Source organism: Ambystoma mexicanum, chromosome 1q (genome assembly GCF_040938575.1).
Source record: "Ambystoma mexicanum isolate Mex_15411 chromosome 1q, UKY_AmexF1_1, whole genome shotgun sequence".
NCBI classification, from domain to species: Eukaryota; Metazoa; Chordata; class Amphibia; order Caudata; family Ambystomatidae; genus Ambystoma; species Ambystoma mexicanum.
Window position 1 is genome coordinate 1,243,904,827 of NC_090922.1, and position 19,092 is coordinate 1,243,923,918.

The 19,092-nt window shown below is 44.6% G+C and overlaps 1 protein-coding gene across 6 annotated transcripts in view; it reads right to left on the reverse strand.

Moving 5' to 3' along the window:
• The window catches only part of PATJ (PATJ crumbs cell polarity complex component), a 3,332,662-nt gene that overhangs the window by 2,035,526 nt on the left and 1,278,044 nt on the right, over positions 1-19,092 (reverse strand). For all 6 annotated transcript variants that reach the window (XM_069642041.1, XM_069642043.1, XM_069642045.1 and 3 more), the window contains one exon: positions 8,551-8,937. In XM_069642041.1, the coding sequence (XP_069498142.1) occupies positions 8,551-8,937 (387 nt within the window). The remainder of the gene's footprint in view (positions 1-8,550; positions 8,938-19,092) is intronic.

Consider the following 19,092-nt stretch of genomic DNA (forward strand, 5'->3'; position numbering starts at 1 on the left):
CAATACCAAGTAACTATTGGAAACACTTTCAACAGTCTAGTGGTACACAAATCCCGATGAGAAGAAACCAAAAAAGGACTGGACAAGAATTCAAGCCCTCCCTGGAGGAACTACGACCCCGATGTTCAGGCAGCAGTTGACCGGAACGCCGAGAGGAATGAGAGGGGTACTGGGGCCAGTCCAGGAAGTGGGGATCATGCAGCCCGCAAGCAGACAAACTCCAGACACATCAGAGACCTGGGAACTGTGAGATTGCAGAAACAGACTGCATGAAGGAAAGAAGCCCACGCAGCCTCTGCAGGGAATGGAAGCTCTGGAAAGTTACCGCAGTGCCACGAAACAACCCATTTTTTTTGAGGGAGCCAGCACCATCACAAGCCACGCAATAAGGCATGCAGGTGAACCAAAGGTTTTGAAAGCTCAAGGAGTTGGTCACAAGGCAGTGAATGGAAGGTTCGGGACCGTAACACAGAGGGAAGAAAGCACGAACATACATGGATTTGTACTAAGGTTTGGCAGGAGAGTAAACCAAGTGTGCAGAAGTGAAAACTTAAGCCGGAAATACCTGTCTAGGACTCACACCCAAACAGAGACCTGGAAGGTAGTGGAAAGTCCACACAGTACTTGGCAGGTTAGTGAACAGAGTCTGTAGCACCCACTACAGCTTGAAATGCCCATCCAAGCAGCTCTTCATCGCAGTTCTCTGGTGAGCGGGAATCGAGTCTGCACATCAGGGTCAATGACCCACTACAGCTTTGAAAGAACATTCATGTTGTTCTCCAGTGCAGTATTTGGCTATAGGAAGCCAAGCCTGCCAAGCAGGGTCTGGGACCCCAAGGAACTAATTACAGCTTTTACCAAAACAAGAACTGCCTTTTGTCCAGGTCAAGGGAGTCATTCCTCTGGACCAAGTAGACCCCTCCTTTTGATTTTGTTAGTTTAGTGTGTAAAGGACAGAGTTATGATTTGGACACTGGGACTATTGCTTTGGACATTCTGACACTAGATATTTCAGTTGAGGAATGGAAACCCCTCAGAGTTACGGCCAGATAGGCTTTTCTTTTCCTTTTTGCTCCTGAATACAAGTTTATAGCCAACAATATGACCCCTCCGTGACACCTCTTACTTTTGCACTCTTACAGTAGTCTGATGGGGACCAAAAACCCCTGATCATGAGATTGTTCATGTGCGCTCCCCATCTCATGAGGGAATAATGTGAGAAACCCAAGGCGTTTCTCCCAGGTTATCCCCGGGGATCCTTTGTTCAAGCGGCCAGGGTAGGGCCATCGCTCTTGGATCCCAACCCTGGGGGCAAACGAGGGAGGTAGGGAGGATCACCTGGGCAAGGAGTCTTTGGGGACTATGGGAGACACACCCTCTGGCGAGACACTGTATTCTTCTCGTTCCGATACACCCCTACCCGACATCCTCTCAGTTGTCATGGGCTGTTGTAAACAGAATCCCATCATACCCCAGTAGCTTTCTGTAAGGAAAAGGCAAAATCAAAGACCATCCCTAAATTCCAACATGAGATTTACCCCTCTTTCCTCAAAACCCACTTTTCAACAACCCTACATTCAAACCCCTTTTCCTGACAAAAATCCACAACATCTTCATCCTTTTTTTGTACAACACCACAATTCCCATAATTCCATTCCCCTTTTGAAATACCCATTCCCCTATTGAAATACCCACTCTCCTCCATAGGTTCCCTTTGATCACTGCTCATGTATCTAGTCCTAGCTCTTTCTGGTTGTTTCTCTGTTGTGTCCTTTACTTTCAAGTTGCCCCGTTCTTGCATATACAGTACTGCCTACTTCTGTATGCTTTTTACGCTTCTCCTTAGGTTCCCTTAACCGTGGTTCTTTTGTTCCCCTGCTGCATCCTTTTTCCTTTCAGGTCCCTACGTTCTTACTCTGTTGACTGGTTTTGTTCACTTCTACTGGATTACTCTTCTCTTGCCCTTCGATCCCTTTGTTAAATTCGATTATTTATTTACTAACTTGTTCTTGTCTCGTCTGCTTGCTCCCCCTCCCTTGTGTCCGCCCAGAGTGTCCTCACTCCCCCCCCTTCCTCTCTTCTCTTCTCTTTCCCCCACATCTGCATCCTCTGTGGTGCTCTCTGTTTCTCCTATCTTCTCTAACTGCTTTCCTTTTGACTATCCTGCCCTTCTCACCAAGTCTGGAAGGAAGAAGTTCAAAAAGGATATCCTGGTCTCCAACCCAAGCCTCCCTATCGCTGAAACCTATACCAGTGCTTCTTCCAGACAGACCCTCACCAACATCCTCTTTGTCGTTCCTTCGCCAGTCCTATGGGCTCCTCATATGGTCTCTGTGCTCTCTCCTTTCTCTTCCTCTCCCATTAATGGTGGCACCCGGTGGGAGGCCCTCCTGGCCCCCTTCCACACCTCTAAGGTCATAATGTCTACCTGAATGGCACTGTCTTGGTCCAAGGCCCTCAGGCCAACCTACTCCTCTTTGATAGATGCTTCCTGTGCCTTATCAATTTCCATTGTTCTCCTGCTGTCCCTTCTCCCCCTTCTTCACTGAAGGGTGAGACGCGGTATCCCCTTCCCTGTAACACCTTTTCCCAGGATACCCAGAAGCTCAACCCCCCACTTTCCTCGACACGAACATTGTTTCACAGACAGCTCACTGTGAGAGAAAACGGACTAACACCCGAGCAGTATACCTGATAATTACACACACCCGACTTCATTCACACTTCCCCACACGGATAAAAGGCGGAGCACGAAAGCAAACTCTGAGCAGGGCAAAACACACGAGGAAGCAGCATTTCCGGGATGGCAGTTTAACACAAGGAGAAAGGCGGCGGGACCGGAAAGAGTTGCAAGGAGGGAATTGTACTTGGCCTTTTCAGTGGAAAAAAAAACGGCTACTTTTATGTGCCCTCGATAAGAAGTAACGCAAGATCAAGAATTAAAGCTGCACAAAGGTGTGCTGTGTGTCGAAGGTACCGGGGGCTCTCCTGCATCGATAGCCGAGCTGGGGAGGAGCGATTGCCACTGTGTTACTGTCCTTGGCTCTTGCAACTAAGTCACTCCAGTAGAGTCAGCACAGCCGGTGAGTCAGGGAGACTGATAACTGACCGGTCTGTGTTTGCACCAAGGTTGCAAGCAGCAACACTGTATGAAGAAATCTGCAAAGAATAGAGTGTAAGGCGTATGTGATGAGCAATGCAAATATAATTGAATATCCAAGGAGTGATTGAACATACACAGAGTGGTCCGGCGCCACACAGGTGTTCATTCGAAGGACTCTATTATGCATCCAACGGAGTGTAAAAATTGTGAACTGTGAAATCAAAGTGGTCCTGCAATGGGTCAAGCAAAACCCTGTGCACATTCGAAAATCTTAGATTTTTATATGAACGGAAATTGGTCCGAGCCCGGTTGAAGGAGACTAATTGCCAAAAGGGGATCTGAGCCTGACTGAGGGGAATCCGGGGTGAACCATGAGTCACCCAAGAAAAGCTTGTGGTACAAAAGGGATCTAAGGGGGATCCAGGGTGGGAGTGAATCGCCCTGTGTGAATACTTGGAAAGGAATATTTTGTTTGTTTGATACATCAGGCTATCTGAAGTAAGAGACTTTTGATAAATTAAGAGACTTGGGCATGCACTAGGACTGCATTATTATTATTTTGATGGTTGTAGCTTGCTCCCATCTTTGATTTAGGCTTATATAGGCGTTTATCTCAACTTTGATAAAGTTCAATAAACACCCTTGAACTGTGGTCACTTGTGTCTGTCTTACTTTGATACCATGCCTTCCTTTCAGTACTCTTCCAGCCTCAATGTGTGAGGCACAAGTGAATCTCATTACCAAACCTGGGAAGGATCCCAGACTATGTGCGTCCTACAAGCCCATTGTATTACTAAATCTTGATGCCAAGATCTTCACAAAAATCTTAACACAGAATGGAGACATTCATGCCTCTGCTAGTTGACCCAGACCAGTCAGGGTTTATTAGGGGACACTGATCGATAGATGATATATGGCGAGTCCTGCATCTCAGACAAATCAAGCAGGAACCCAGCTCAAACTTTGGTATTGGCACCGGATGCATGAAAAGGCCTTTGATAGGGTTACCTGGCCTTTCTTAAAAGCGGTCCTTGGCAAGCTTAATTTCGGGCCCAAAACGCAACAGATGATTCTGGCAAAATACATAGCATCAGCACGAATAATGGTGAACAGAGCTCTCAGTTCAATTGAAGAAGGGCACGAGGCAAGGATGCCCTCTGTCCCTGCTCCTCTTGACACTGACCATGGAGCCTTTGGGGTCTTGCATCAAAAAATGAATCTTTTTGAGACAATAGAATTCTATCAGTGTCCGATCCGAGACATCCTTACCTGCCACAGAGAGAGAAGGTGGGCTCCTCTGGGCTACTATCTGGCTTTAAGATCAACTAAGGTAAATCTAAGCTGCTTGGCCTTAATGTAGCAACTCACTCAGAGAAGAGCTGGAGCGCAAATACCCAGGTAGTGGGGCCACTAAATCGATAAAATATTTGGGAGTAAATATCCCACCCAAATTAGCTGACCTGTTCATTGCCAACTATCCCCCCTTATGCAGAAGATGAAGAAAGACTACACAAATGGAGTCAACTACATTGCTCATGGTTTGGGAAAACGTCAGTAATCAAAATGAATGTACTGCTCAGGTTTCTCTATTTCAGACAGTATTTATTTCCAATCCCAAACCTGTCAAAGCAAAATGGGAACCAATGCTTGTAAATTTCTTGTGGGCAGGTGGGACACCCAGGGTAAACCGATGCACACTGTATGCTGCGAGGGAATGGGGTGGGTTAGCATTTCTCAGCCTCTGGAACTGTTATAGGGCTGCCCAGATTCGACTGCTTATTGACTGGCTCCAAAAAGATTCCAATAAGAAATGGGTGGAAATGGAGCAAGCAGTGGAAGGTGTAAGTAACTCATGGTGGCAACGGACACAAGTGATCACAGTTCAAGGGTGTTTATTAAAAAAAATATGCCTAAGCTACACCTAAATCTAAGATGGGAGCAAGCGTTGACAATCAAATGAAAAATAAGGCAGTCGTTGTGGCGTCTTGTCAAAATAAAAGGCCTTTACTAAGAAAAACCAATTCCCAATTCCTTCCAACTTAATACAAAAAGAGTGAGGGATAAGGTTTTCAATAAAGAAGTTCTCAAACAATATGTCAGGATGGGTTTTAGCCTGGGGTCTCCCTTCCCCACATTTTGAGCACAGGGTAAGCTAGTAGTCCTGTGCACAGCACACGCTCAAGCTAATACCAGCACAAGCTGACAGTTCCTGGGCAAGTATCCGGTTCGTACTTGGTTAAGTCTCTTTCAACAAAAGTCTCCTGCCTCCAGGGACCTGATGGGTTTCAAAAATAACAAAAGTTCCTCTCAAATGTTCGGTGGGTGATTCCTTTGCCCCTGGGTCCCCCTCTTCCGGGCACAAACCCACAAGGAGTTTCTATCAGTATTAGGACCTTCAAGGACCTTGTGTATTACACGAACAGTTCTGTTGCACATATACGTCGGGTGATGGCTTCACCCGTGGGTCCCCCTCTTCCTAGGGTAAACCCCTTACGAATCGAATGCAACAAAACAAGTACAAAGTTCCTTTCCAATGAACTATGGGTAATTACTTTTCACCCCAGGATCTCCCTCGGCCGGGCGTGGATCCTCATTGACAAGGCGGGCACTTCCTTTCCCCGTGTCTTGCAGTCCTTCATGTTTCACGAATCTTAATATCCTTTTAAACAGTATCACACGCTTCAGCCCTGTATGTCTGCCTCCCTCTGCTGGGTTCACTCTGGCCACCTTTTCAAAACACTTCACTGCGAACACCCCTCAGTAGGGTTCCCTTCTTTCTACACACTGTTCATAGGACCTGCAGGCTTTGCCCCTTTCCGTCAGCATGGTGGGTTCTGTCCTTTCAACCTTTATGAAAAACAGTTCACTATGGGGCTTTAGACTCTGCCCCTTCTCATTAGCATCACTCCAACGGGTTCACTGTTGCCAACTTTATCAATTGTGCCTTTCTCAATCGCCTGTTGGTCGAAGACTTTCAACGGTACACAGGATTTTGAAAGTCTCCTGTATGACCACTTTGACCGTTCCTTTCCGGCCTTCCACAAGGCCTTCTGGTGTTAGTAGTTTTCTACAAACACGGGTTTGACCAGTTTCTTGAGTAAGCACCCATGTGGGGCCGGATGCCTCTGCAGCTGGTCTCTCCTTTAGCTCTCGCACGGCCTTCTTTCTGGTCCTTGTAGTTTCTATGCAAAACAAAGGGGATCACTCAGATTTTTTCACAAAAGCACCCAGGTGACGCCGGACCAATCTGCAGCTGGTCTTGAAGGTTTTGATTGCGTATTATAGTTTCACCACTGGGTCTCCCCTCTGTCGGGCTCGGAACCTTCATTTAGTTCTTCAAGGTTCTCCCTCTCCCAGCCCGGACCCCTTTTCAAAAAGTCAAAATTTTTAACACAAACAAGGTTTTGGGACTTCTACTCCCAGAATGCATTTGGGTCGATTTTGCTCCAACTTTGTTGCTCCTCGAAATGGCACTCTGTCTTTTGGAGATACAGGAGCCAAAAGGTGATATCTGTAGGAGGTCAGGGTCTCTCCCTCTGCCCCTCAGAGACCTGGGTTTGCCTGCCTGATACAGGGGAAGAGTTTAACTCTCGGTACTGCTAGGCAACCCCATTTTTCCCTGGTCTTGCCTTCTGAAGGGACAGTTTGCTCCTCCACACTGCAATCTCCTCTCTGGTAGCAGGGCCAGTATTTGGGCGGTTTTCTTCTCCTTCAGACCTCCCAGGGTCTCTCCAGCTCACAATGGCTCTCTCCTGCTCTCCGGTACCTTCCAGAATCCCGACTTGCTCACAATGCTGTTCCTGGCTGCTGCTTTTATACTCCCAGCTAGAGTTAATTGGAGTCATGTGTGAATAGTTGTTCCTCTCTGCCTGACTCTGCCTGACCTAGTTATCGGGACAACACGGAGACTGCCCATAGGAATCCATTGCCCATTGATTTTTATCGGTAATCCTTTTGACTCCCATCTGCTTCTTCCTCATCCCAGTACTTGAGGATTTCATTGGGGCAATGGGTTTTATGGGAGTTGTAGTGTTGTGGAGAGGTAACATTTTTTTGGGGGTTTAGATGTAATTTGGAGTTCCACCGTTTCCTCGATCTTTTCCATAAGGGAAAGTGCTGGAGCGGGGGGGATGGGATTTGGTGACAACATCCCATTAACTGCTGGGATATTGGGTGGGGGTGCACTGAAAAAATGGGATACTGCGTCTCACCCAAGGGCGCTCCTCTCGCAGTCTCCAAGGACCCCCCCGCCTAGGTGATCCTCCCTTGCTCGTCCTCCCCCAGAATGGGATTCAAGAGCGATGGCCCTGCCCTCGGCGCCTGAACAAAGGATCCCTGGGAATAACCTGGGAGAAACGCCTCAGGGTTCTCACACAGGACATCACTTATGGACACAGATATGATTACCTCTTCACATGAGGGCCAACGCCTCTACATCAATCCCCAAACGCAAGCCTCTCTAGAAATACAGGATGAATTAACAAAATTGTGCACTTCCACAACATTCCCCTCTCCCTTCACAACCTTTGTACACAACTCTGATTTCACACCAGGGAATAAGGATATGGGATTTTAATGTCAAAGAGGGTACGCAAGATGGGAGACATGTTCTATAGTGGTAAGATCCTTACATTTGAAGATTGTAAATAGGTCTTGGCGCTTGTGGAAGGTGATATGTTTCGCTACCTACAAACTAGACGCTGGGCCCTGTACCCACCCAACGCATCGGCAACATCGAACGGCTCTGGAAACAGTTTTCCAGCTGGTGGCAGACTCCAAGGGTCTTATATCTAGCTGTATAAGGCAATTAGTGATCTCAATACATCCCAACGCAGATCCTATTGCGCCGACTGGGAGCTGGGTTAATATCTGCCACTAGAAACATGGGAAGAGATATATGCGGTAACAACGACACCAGCAACTAACACAAAGCCTATCTGTGGCCCCTCACCTTCCCACAAAGGCACAATGCATTCTAAGTGTGATTGCGACATTGCAGCAGTGAGCATGTGATGACAATGTATGTCTACAAATACCAGGCTGGGATCCACCAGTGGGATGCATGGTCAGAGCTGGGCGCATTCTACCTTTAAGTAAAAATCTCTTTTCCCACCTCCAAGATATCTGTTGCTTTTCTTTCTTGTCATGCTAGCAGCAATAGCTGGGGCTTTCTTAAGTAAATGTGGACCTGACAATAGAACTCTCACCGAGAGAGAGAAGTGACATAAATTGAATGAGGGAGGAAGAGAGCAAGGTAGCGAGAAAGATGGAGCAAGAAAGAGAGCAAGCACAGAGGGATCAAGACTGACATATACGCCAGGCACAGTCAGTACTTCAATAAATAAAATATGTACACTTGTAAACGTTTACTGCAAGCCACTACACCATCCACATTAGATCACAGTTGAACTGCAATCAACTGTTAATCTGAGTATAGTACAACTTACCATTTTTGCCTCATCATAACTGTAATCTAGTTGTTGCATGGATGGTATGTGCATTAATGGTTGGCCATCTGTGAATGTATTTGCTTGCATCTGCTTTATCCATTTGTGTGTGTAGTTCTGGTCCTTCACTGCGGAGGAGCTGAATCCAGTAGAAGTTGCGTTTAGGGGCATGTTGTAGTTAGCATGGTGCAGCATAGGGTCTTGTTCCACTTCATAGTCCTCATCAACAAGCATTTCACGTTCTTCCCCGATTACCTCCATTTCGTGCATTTCCCATGATCCCTTAGTACTCTCACTTTCGCTGCGGTGTAAATGAAAAGATCTTCCTATATCCAGTGCTGGTTCATCAACAGGTTCTTCATTGGAAAACACTGAGCTTCTCAATATCTACGGAAAATAATAGTCACAATTAAAGGGCATTTTACTCAAACAAAAAAAGACAACTTAAAGACACTGATGTGCTATCTTCACAAAGTGAGAGACTTTGTTCTTATTAATACAACTGCAGTTTGAGGACGTTTCCTGAATGAAACAGTGTTCCCTTTTCAATATAAGCAATTTGTTCTGGTAATACGATAATGATTTGTGTTCATTTTTATCGAAAGTATGAGGACCACCAGGACAATCCAAAGATGCCCTTTCCTGGCCTGATGGAGACCAGTCAGACTCCAAGTAGTCCCCAACGTACCAGACCTAAATAATTTGGAAGTATGTAAGGCATGTTTTTCTGTCAATCCTACTGGAAGGCTGTTTCATGAGTATTTCTCTCTGAATGAAAGTAATGTCCATGTGCAACTCCTAAACCTCACCCCAATTAGTCTTCCCTAATCCCACTATAGGGTGTTATGTTTGTGCAAGCATTTTTAGCTCTCTAGAAGCAAGCCACATCACTTGATCAACAAGACCTGAAATTGACAGGGAAGGGAAGAAGAGAAAATGAGGACAGAGGACTGTCATTAATGCATTTGTCTATGAAAACGGTGTCTTCTGAGAATACACAGGTTTTTGGGCAGTGGCCACAGGTTAGATTGAAAGAGTTGGTTTGCCTTTAGCTCTAGAGAGTAGCACATTCAACAGTTTCAGTGTTGCCAAATGAAATCTGGGAATAAACATTTTGTTCAAGTGTCATCTGAAGGTTCAAATTCGAATGCTTAGTAGTGTGTGGCCATTGTCCATCTATCGCCTCATGCGCCAGGGGCAACCTTAGTCTGCAATGAAGTACCAGTAATGTACAAGCAGACATCATGAACAGGAAGAGTTTGCATTACATGTAACTAGAGAATATATGTCTTCTCCTCAGTGTCCATCTACAGGTATGCAAGAAATCTGTGGAATATTTGTATCCACGTCAATGCGCCACACTGCACCCCTTTGCCAATGGGGAAAGAAAACTGCCAAACATGAAGGCGATAACCCCTGTGCGCACTAAATCTGCAAAATTGCACATGGTGCATTAACCACAAAAGAGCTGCACACCCTGCCCCACACACAGGCAAAGTTGATGTAAAAACAGGAATCACTGCTCTCACCTGTCATCTGTCACCTCTCACCTGAAACAAGGCCTCAGATTTTCCCAGAGAAATGGATTCTCCGGGCAGTCAGAGGAATCCAGGCATCATTGCCTGACAGCTGCCTAAGGAAATTGGCTGGCAAACCCAGTTTAAAAGTGTTTTCTTTTTCCTGAGGAAGTGAAAAATCTGCCTGTTTAAAGCATTTTTCTGTGAAGGGCTTAATTCCTTTAAAATATCAAAATCCATTATAAACTCTGTTCATTTTATATCTTTTAAATAAAAAGATTGTAGGTAATTTTACAGGAACCCAGTCTGGAGCTAATCAACTATTTAATTCTGATCTGACAGTGCCTTGCCTGGGAAAATTGACATCTCAGCTTGACACTTCCTTGCTACAGTAAGGCTTAAGTGATGCTAAAGATTCCCGGATAATGACAGCAAGCAGTACAATGGGACGTCAGTAGACTCATCTGGGGCTGAGCCAAAGAACAAAGGACAGGCTGAGCATTGAACTCTGCTGGGAGGGGCCGGAACTTCCCCCTCCAGAAAGGGAACACACCCACCCTGATCAAAAGACTGGACATCTGCTACCTGAGAAGGGGAGGTTACAAAGAGAACTTTGATGTTAAATCCTTATGTTTGATTAAAGTTTAGAACTCTTTAACTGAGCAACCTAAAGAGGAACAAATCTGAAAATTGGTAGACAAACTAATTTCAGCCTTGTGATTTGAAGACCTTGATGAAACTTGTACCATTTATGGAACCAAAGTTATGTAAAATGTCTTATTGTAGCAGAACGATCAATGTTGCAAACCTAAAATTGTATGAACATGATCCACTGTTCAGCACCCAGAGATGTACCGAATTAGAAATGATTAATCCAAACCGTTATAGCTGAAATTGATAAAAATCCGTAGAATGAATAAGACAGCTCGCACAAGGATGGGGATTGAATGCGAATGTAGACAATCAAATATGAAATATATGTGTCCAATGTTATTAGGGTACGTAATGTTAGAAATGTACATTTGTGCAAAAGTAATGTTTTGATAAAAAATCAAGGTGGGAGTTCCTAAATCCTGTCATAAAGATGACAGCTCTGTTCAGACCGCCAACCAGGACAAAGCACATGCCTGTAGCCACTCACAAACATGGGGGTGTGTTTTGAAGTTCTGCCCACGCCATAAACTTTGTAATGTATAAATATAGGTGTTTCACTACACACACACTGCTTCCAGAACCCATCCATATTCCTACACAGCACCTTGGTCCAGAATTCTTCAACGTGTAGCTGACTCCAGAACTCTTTGAAGATCCAGATTTCTTTGCAGAATCCAGACTTCGCATTGCTGAACTATTGCTAGCTTGACCCAATTGCAAACCTCCAGAATTTAAAAGAATAATTCTGATTCAGCTTGGCTTGCTACCATTAAGGCTTGCCTGCTGGAACTTGCATTCTGTCATCTACCATGTTCAGTAACCAGAAGGGCCTATTCTAATCCAGTCTGAGGTGAAGTCCAAAATTGACCAGAACCGCACCGCTGATTCGATCCCTCCAGAGGTGCCTTGCTGCCGGTAGACCTGATCCACCCAATGACCAGAGCTGACGGTCCAATTTAATTATAAAGGACTAAGTATAACAGAAGAACAGTAACCCATAGCATATCTGTATTGTATTATCCCAATCTCAACCCACCTTTAATTCAGAACCCTAGTATTGTTAGAATCCTTCTTGCACTGATTGTCTCACCTGTGTTACAAAACCATAACTCCCTAGTGATTTTGAATGACTAAAGTAAATCCCAGAAATTGAGTATCCAGCACGGACTGGTTGCGCTGGCCACGTAGCTGTGAAGTTTCATGTCTGGCATCCTCTTTTTCATAGTCATTAATATAGTGTAATAAAAACCCATCTGTCATTTTTAAAACTAAATTTCTTTTTCCATTTTCGCGCCCATTTTATTAAAACACCTCACACTAAAACCTCTATAACTTCTTCAGCTTTAAAGATAGAAAAGAAATTTCAACTCTCACTGATAGCTAAGACCGTAGCTACAACTAAAGATCGCATTGCGGAACAGTGTATTTGACCCGTGTTTCTCCAATATCGCATATTAAAAGTTTGCAGCGAATTTGCAAAGTTCAAAGGTTTACACGTGTCTTTGTCCCATTTCAAAGTGCTTCTTCCATCCCATTCTGATCTAAAGTGAGTACTGTTGTTTATATTATAGCTCCTGTGTGTTAGGACCTGTGTAGTGTTGTTTTCCTTAGAACTTTTCTCCATTTAAGCATTTTTGCACCCTTTTGCATTATTTTACAAAGCCATTCTCACCTGTCAGTTGAAAAGTGTAATTTGCCAAAAAACGGTTTTTCTCTTTGTTTGGGGGGGGGAAGATTGCCTATAAACTCTAGAACTTGTGTTTTATTCCTGAATACCTGCTGGTTACTCACATTGGTGTAGGATTGCTCATTTGTATTTAAACAAAACTTTGCAGGAGGAATCTTAACCTAAACGCTATCTGTGCACAAACCAAAACTATTGTTTTTCCTGTGTTTTCTATTCTACTTCATCATAAGTGAATTCAATTGCATATATATATACATATATATATATATATATATATATATATATATATATATATATATGTGTGTGTGTGTGTGTGTGTGTGTGTGTGTGTGTGTGTGTGTGTGTGTGTGTTTTGAATATTAAACAAATAAATAAATACATCTTTGCCTTTACAAACTAGCCTTGTTCAGTGTGACCTGGGGGGTATTTTGAAACGGGCGTGATACGAGTGGTATATCATTCAGAATATTGAACTTATAGTAAATAAGGGTTTCATTGCGCGCTACATGCTAAGCGAGACCTGGATGAGTGCTTGAGGGCTCGTGCCGCAATTCTGAATTTGAAATACCAACCAAGACAGTCTAACACAGCATACTAGCCTGGGGGGTACAGGCACCTTCCTGGGTTGGCGTACTGTGCTACACTGTACAAGCACCCCTCAAATGAAATACCTGTTTGCAAAAGTAAATTAACCTGGAAATAAGTCAGAAGTAAATTGATATTTCTGAAATGGTGACCCCAGTAGAAATTAACATTGCTAGGGAGCACTTCCTGCACAAACTGTTTGTCAGGGGTGAGTGGCCCGAACAGGATGAACAGGTATGGCTACAGGAAATAAAACAACAAATCACTGCAATAGACATAGATACATGGCAGGACAAGGGTCCATTACACCAATCGCTTAGCGAACTGTACATGGCCCCAAAAATAAAAGAGGAGCAGGGTAAAACTGCCAAAATAGCGGCCCAACTGTACCTCCACATAGGAATAATACAGGAAAAGCATGCAGACAATATAGTTCTGGCAAAAAAGCAAGGGGAAACACTGCAGAGAATCCAAACTAATCCGGACTCTGCAGAACAAATGCTCCAGAAGAGCCAAGAATCAGAAACAGAGGCTAGGCAGTAAATCATCAAACTAAAAGAAGACCTGGATCTCTTACAGCAAGAGAAGGTAGAGCAAAATACCCAAGTACAGACACTGCAAAAAGAATGTCAGGAAAGGGTTGAATCCTTACAAGAGAGTCAACCAAAGCTAGTGCAGCAATTAACTTTTAACAGAGTCTGTGCAGAACAGTTAGTTGTCCTACAAGACCGCATAGACAAATTAAAAGAGGAAAAAAATAAATTAATTATTGGAGACATCCACTCTCAAGAGAAATTTGATGAGGAGCGACAGAAATCTAGTGCATTTAAAAAACAGAGGGATGACCTGGCTGAACAGAGGGGCACTCTAAGTCAGGAGAGGGACGCCTTAGGCCAGGAAGTCAGCCAATTAAAAACTAAGTTAGAGGAAAGAAAGCTGGCCCTCCAGGAGCTTAGTGAAGTTAAACCCGAATATGAGAAGCTACTAGAGCACACCAGGCGGGTGGAGGATGCTCTGGAAAAGAACACAGACCAATAATGACAAAACTCAGGAGGCGAGTATCCTGCAGCAAAAATTGGCCCAGTATTTCCAATCCAGGCAGGAAGCACAGAGAGACAATGAGGCTCGCTGTGAAAAGAATGGCAGACTCCACAAGCAGATAGCCATGCAAGAGCAAATCATTGAGACCAGTAAGGCCTCAATAGAGGAGCAAAAGAGTCAGATTTTGGCATGTCACCAGGGAATAGGGGCTGAAAGACTGGGTGGTGGGAGGTACTAAGCCAATCCTGGGAGCAAGGGAGAGTCAGAAGATTGAAATCCCTTACAAATCAATGGGGAGTGAGGATGTCTCTCTGAGAGCATCTATGCCTTGCTGGGTGAGATGTAATGATTCTGCCACTCTAGAGCTTATCGCGTCCTGGTGATGGGAGAAGCCGAGAAGTGAACTGGTGGGCACACAGAGCTGCTCTGCTCCCCTAGTGCCAAATCGAAGATGGCGCCAGGGGACATCACGGCTCGTTTGAAGCCCTCACGCTGCTCTCTGGACCTGCTGCATGTTTGGATATCCAGAATGTGTCCTTATTGAGTACCCACAATGGTGAACCCTGCGGATTGACATTAGGGCAGGTATTTGAGACTTAGTGGGGGTCCTGTAAGCGGTCTTTGGGACTGAAGGTGTTGGTGGACTCTGGACCAGAGCTCTAGCGGGGGTCCCTGTGACACAGCTGCTTCCCGATTCAGTTATCTTTCCCTGCTACTGCAGGTGTCTGGTAGAGCACCTTGATATTTGGGCGCCCTTCCGGACCATGCCAGATATCTTGGGTGGATCATCTGTGCATGCCCACGGTCACGCTGCTGTGATCAGAGACATGCTGGGGGTCTGGGCTTGCTCACTGCTCTGCTTCTGCTGCCAAGGTGGCAATGGCAGTGGCCACATCGTGACTATTCTCAGGCAAGGTACACTGCACTCAAGACAAAAGCGTTGACATGGCTCTACTGGCTACCAAACTGGAACTGGCCAATTTGTTGGAGAAAATGAAGCATGAGTTCCAGTGCTCAGCTGTCGCAGATGTTGATGAATCGAAGGCTAGATTTAAGAGTGCTAGCTTTAATAGGGAAAGGAAACCCACCCCCGTCTGCAGCTATGCTATCAGTAAAAGCCTAACACCTTATTCTCGCAACTGTAGCAAATGGTCATTGGAACAGAACTCTGACGTCTTGTCTCGTCTGATTACATAACACCATACTGTGCTCTGCTACACTTGGTAGAGACATGAGTGGAAAAGTAGGTTTGTTTATTCACCTATTAGGAACCCAAAGCATGTGATGCCTCGGACCCTTATGCATATGCATTACACTTAATTGCATGTATAACCCTTCCACATTACTGAGTATAGTGTTTATTCATGTGCTCACTGTACCCAAGAACTCACTGAGCCTGCACACATTTCAATAAGGGATATCAGTACCCGGAGGGGGCGTGGCTTAGTCCTCCCAACCAATGAGGAGGCTTTGAGCAGGGGTTTTACCATAAGTAATCCTGCCACTCCGAGCCTCCTTAGTGCGGGAGGCTGCCATCGTCCCCACTGGGAAGCGTGATAAGTGCTCCCCGCGTCCCCCACCCCCATTTCCTTCATATTTCGCTCCCTCTGACCCTGCCCCACTTACCTTCTCTTATCCTGTCCTGCTCCGGGAACAGTAGTGTTCCTGGCACGTCCCAATGCGTGACATGCCACCATGGAAAGGGAGAAGGGACTACGTAGTCCCCTCACACCAATCCATGGCGGCCATCTTTTGTCATTTCCACCAACCAGTCTATTAGTACCCTGATACATTGTGCCAGGGTACTAATAGCAATATTAAACGAGGAGGGGGGCATTACCAGGCCTGGTAATACCTTGGGGCTTCGTTAAGGCCAGTATTGCCCCCCTGCCCGTGTAATATGCTTAAGTGTAGAAAACCGAAGGGCATCATGATTAAAAATAACGTTATACTCATTAAATCAAAAATGACTACCAATGTATATATAAGATTATATTTTATTATGCAAAATAGCTCTCTTGGTTTCTTCAATAAGCCACCAACAAATCAGATCAACCCTCTCACGGGGTGCAAGTAATAACTATCAAACCACATTTATGAGCAGAAAACATCTCCTTAAAAAACAACTTTAGTAACTGCTCAGTTATACTCCCTCATGGGAATGCCACATTTCTGAACAAGAAAAGTTTTTAAAAAACCCTCCAAAAGGCTTAATCATCCATTAAGGTCAAAGAAACCTATTCAATATCACTTATCAGAATACAAGCCTGTATTAGAGAAACGACATGTAATGAAATTCAAGAATAAAACACCTTCTCTAATGTATTAAGTCTCGTCTCTATCAGAGGAACATTTATATTCTACTGCCATTAAACTAAATGCAACAATGAAAATAGAAACACATTATATCATTCTAAATTAATAAATAAATGACCAGAGTGTACACATTATTTCAGTGTACTTATGCACCTATCTGAACAAGAAATAAATGACCAACAAATTAACACATCCCTAAACCAGTTATCCCCAGCAAAATAAGGTGTAAACTTAAAAAAGGAAGTGAGACCCACCTCTGTTCATATTGCTATCTTTGCAAAAGCTCTGTTAAGTTGTCCAATCTGAGGTAGCCAGCCCTTCTCAGATGGCATTTCATAGGGTTTATATAGGGCTCAGATGATCATTTCCCAATAATTAACTTACATGTCACTCACTGATCAGTGCGTCAGTCTATGCACACCGTACGGTACCTGGCATTTTAAGTTGCCTCATGTTTTTTGATGCAAGTAACCATTTTAAATTTAGCTCTTCTTCCTCAGCAACAATTTTTCATAATGCTTCAGATTCTAACGTAAAATGTAATTGTACGCAAGCAAGGTGCCTAATTAGATTGTGCGTTGATTCAAGGACAAGATGCTCAGAATGGCATATTCGAAACATAGCTTGGTCCTCCTGCAGTCTACTTGTGTAGATTTATGTCACTGCTGTAAAACCAGCTTCGTGCTATGTTAGGTTTAAGTTCATAGTCTTGCTTGTTCAGCTGTTTCTTTAGCTGCTATTTCTGCAAATAATAATATTGAATGTGCTCGTCTTTCTTGCTGGTTCAAAACCTAAAGCAATAGGATTATATTGCAGAACCAAATAGCTATGCTTGCATATATATGTATAAATCATAAAGCTTCTAAATATATTACATATCTTCATAATTAAAAAGTAACTTAAAATACACCCTTGCATCTATTGTAGGCCTTTAGGCCCCTAAAGTGCTTTCAAAGCTTCAAGTGCTACAGTTGCCATTCTAAATATCATTTGTTACACTGCTAACCAAGTGTACAGTTTTTCACTAGCAGGCCTTGTCCGATTCTGTCTAAGCTAGGTTACATATATAGGGGTTTCCATGATGTCACAGTATCTCAAAATGCAGCTTGTCTATCCTGTAGAGGCCAACATGTATAAGAATACATGTCAGAGTTATCGTCCAAAATCACAACGTGTGATAGTCTGGCGGTGCAGGCCGAGCAACGAATTGGAGAGATTGAAGACTTTTTTAACTGACCCTGAAGTATTCCAAAGCGTTCCCGAGCCTGCGGGACCTGAAGCTCAGAAGAAAGGCACTTGAGAGCAAGTACGAGAACACGGAGAATAACTTGAGGTGAACAACATAAGGCTAAGTGGGGTTCCCTGCTCGGTGGGAGATGATGACCGGGCCCTCCTCCACTCTCTCCTTGGTCTCCCTGATGACGCTTCGATGGAGCTCAAACGCACTCCCCGGCTCCATAGAGCTACCAGCAATGGAGTGGATGGGCCCCACGATATCCTTAGCCAAGTACATTTTTTAACCTTCAAACAAGAGATCATGGATGCTGCGTGTTGAACATCGGATCTGACATTTTGTGGCACCAAACTTAAACTTTACATGGACCTAGTAGTGGCTACACTCCAAAAGGGGAGGGCGCTCCGCCCACTTACCACTAGGCTTAGAGAGGAGGGCATTAATTACAGGTGGGGGATCCCAACAGCCCTGATCTACACCTACGAGGGCAAGCAACAAATAATCAAATCCTCCCAGGAGGCAGAGCAGGAGTTGGCCTGCTAAGGCAGTGATTGCCGAGGGCAGGAGCGTGTCCCTTCACCTTCTACACCAAAAGTGAATAACCCCAAGCTGCAGAGAAAGTTGTGGTTCAGGGCTAGAAAGGCTCAGAAACCTACAGGCCCATCTAGCGTTAAGTGAAGGGAGTGCAAAGTACTTAGCGGCTCCCACCTGTTTTGCGCTCTGCCACTGACTTATTGACTGATCAGCACTGTACCTCTCCTCCCAGACTACTTGGCCTCTGAACGGAGTCCTTAGGGGAACCAATCTCGTTGGCTGAATTCCATTGCTGTGTTTATGTGCAAGGCCGGGATCTGCCCGGCATTATGCCCAAACTCTGGTGATAAGGTATAAGTTACTTACCTGTAACTCTCTCTTCAGCATGGGTCTTGATGGACTCACATGCTCATGAATATTCCCTATCATCACGCTGGGAATCCTCTGAAAAAAGAAAGCAGTTTAGCTTTAAACTTTAAACTGCTCATCTCAATAGCCAATTTATTTATTTTTAAAAATTTTATAGCGCGCAAACAGTCCTTGGGCATCGAGGCACTGTTACTTGTGAGGATCTTAGTTACATGAAGCATATAAATACAGGTTGGATACATAAATTTTACATTATAGGCAGGCAATATATATTGCAGGCAGGCGATGGTAACAGCATTGCATAGATATAGTATATGGTGATAATTAGATGAAGAGTAACGTTTTGACTGCTTTGCGGAAGGCCATGTGTGAGTTTTCAGCTCGTACGGGAGGTAGAAGTGCATTCCATTTCATGGCTACTAGCTAGGGGAAACTGGCGTCTCCTGCTCTGACTCGCTTGATTTTGAGCACTGTGAGCATGTAAGAGTATTCTTTGGGACACACCTCTCTTTGGGTCATACTCCCCAGTCAATGACACTCGTCCTCGACTGGGGAGGGTCCACCCCTTTTGGCCATCTTCATATTTGGTAGCGCACGTAAAGTGG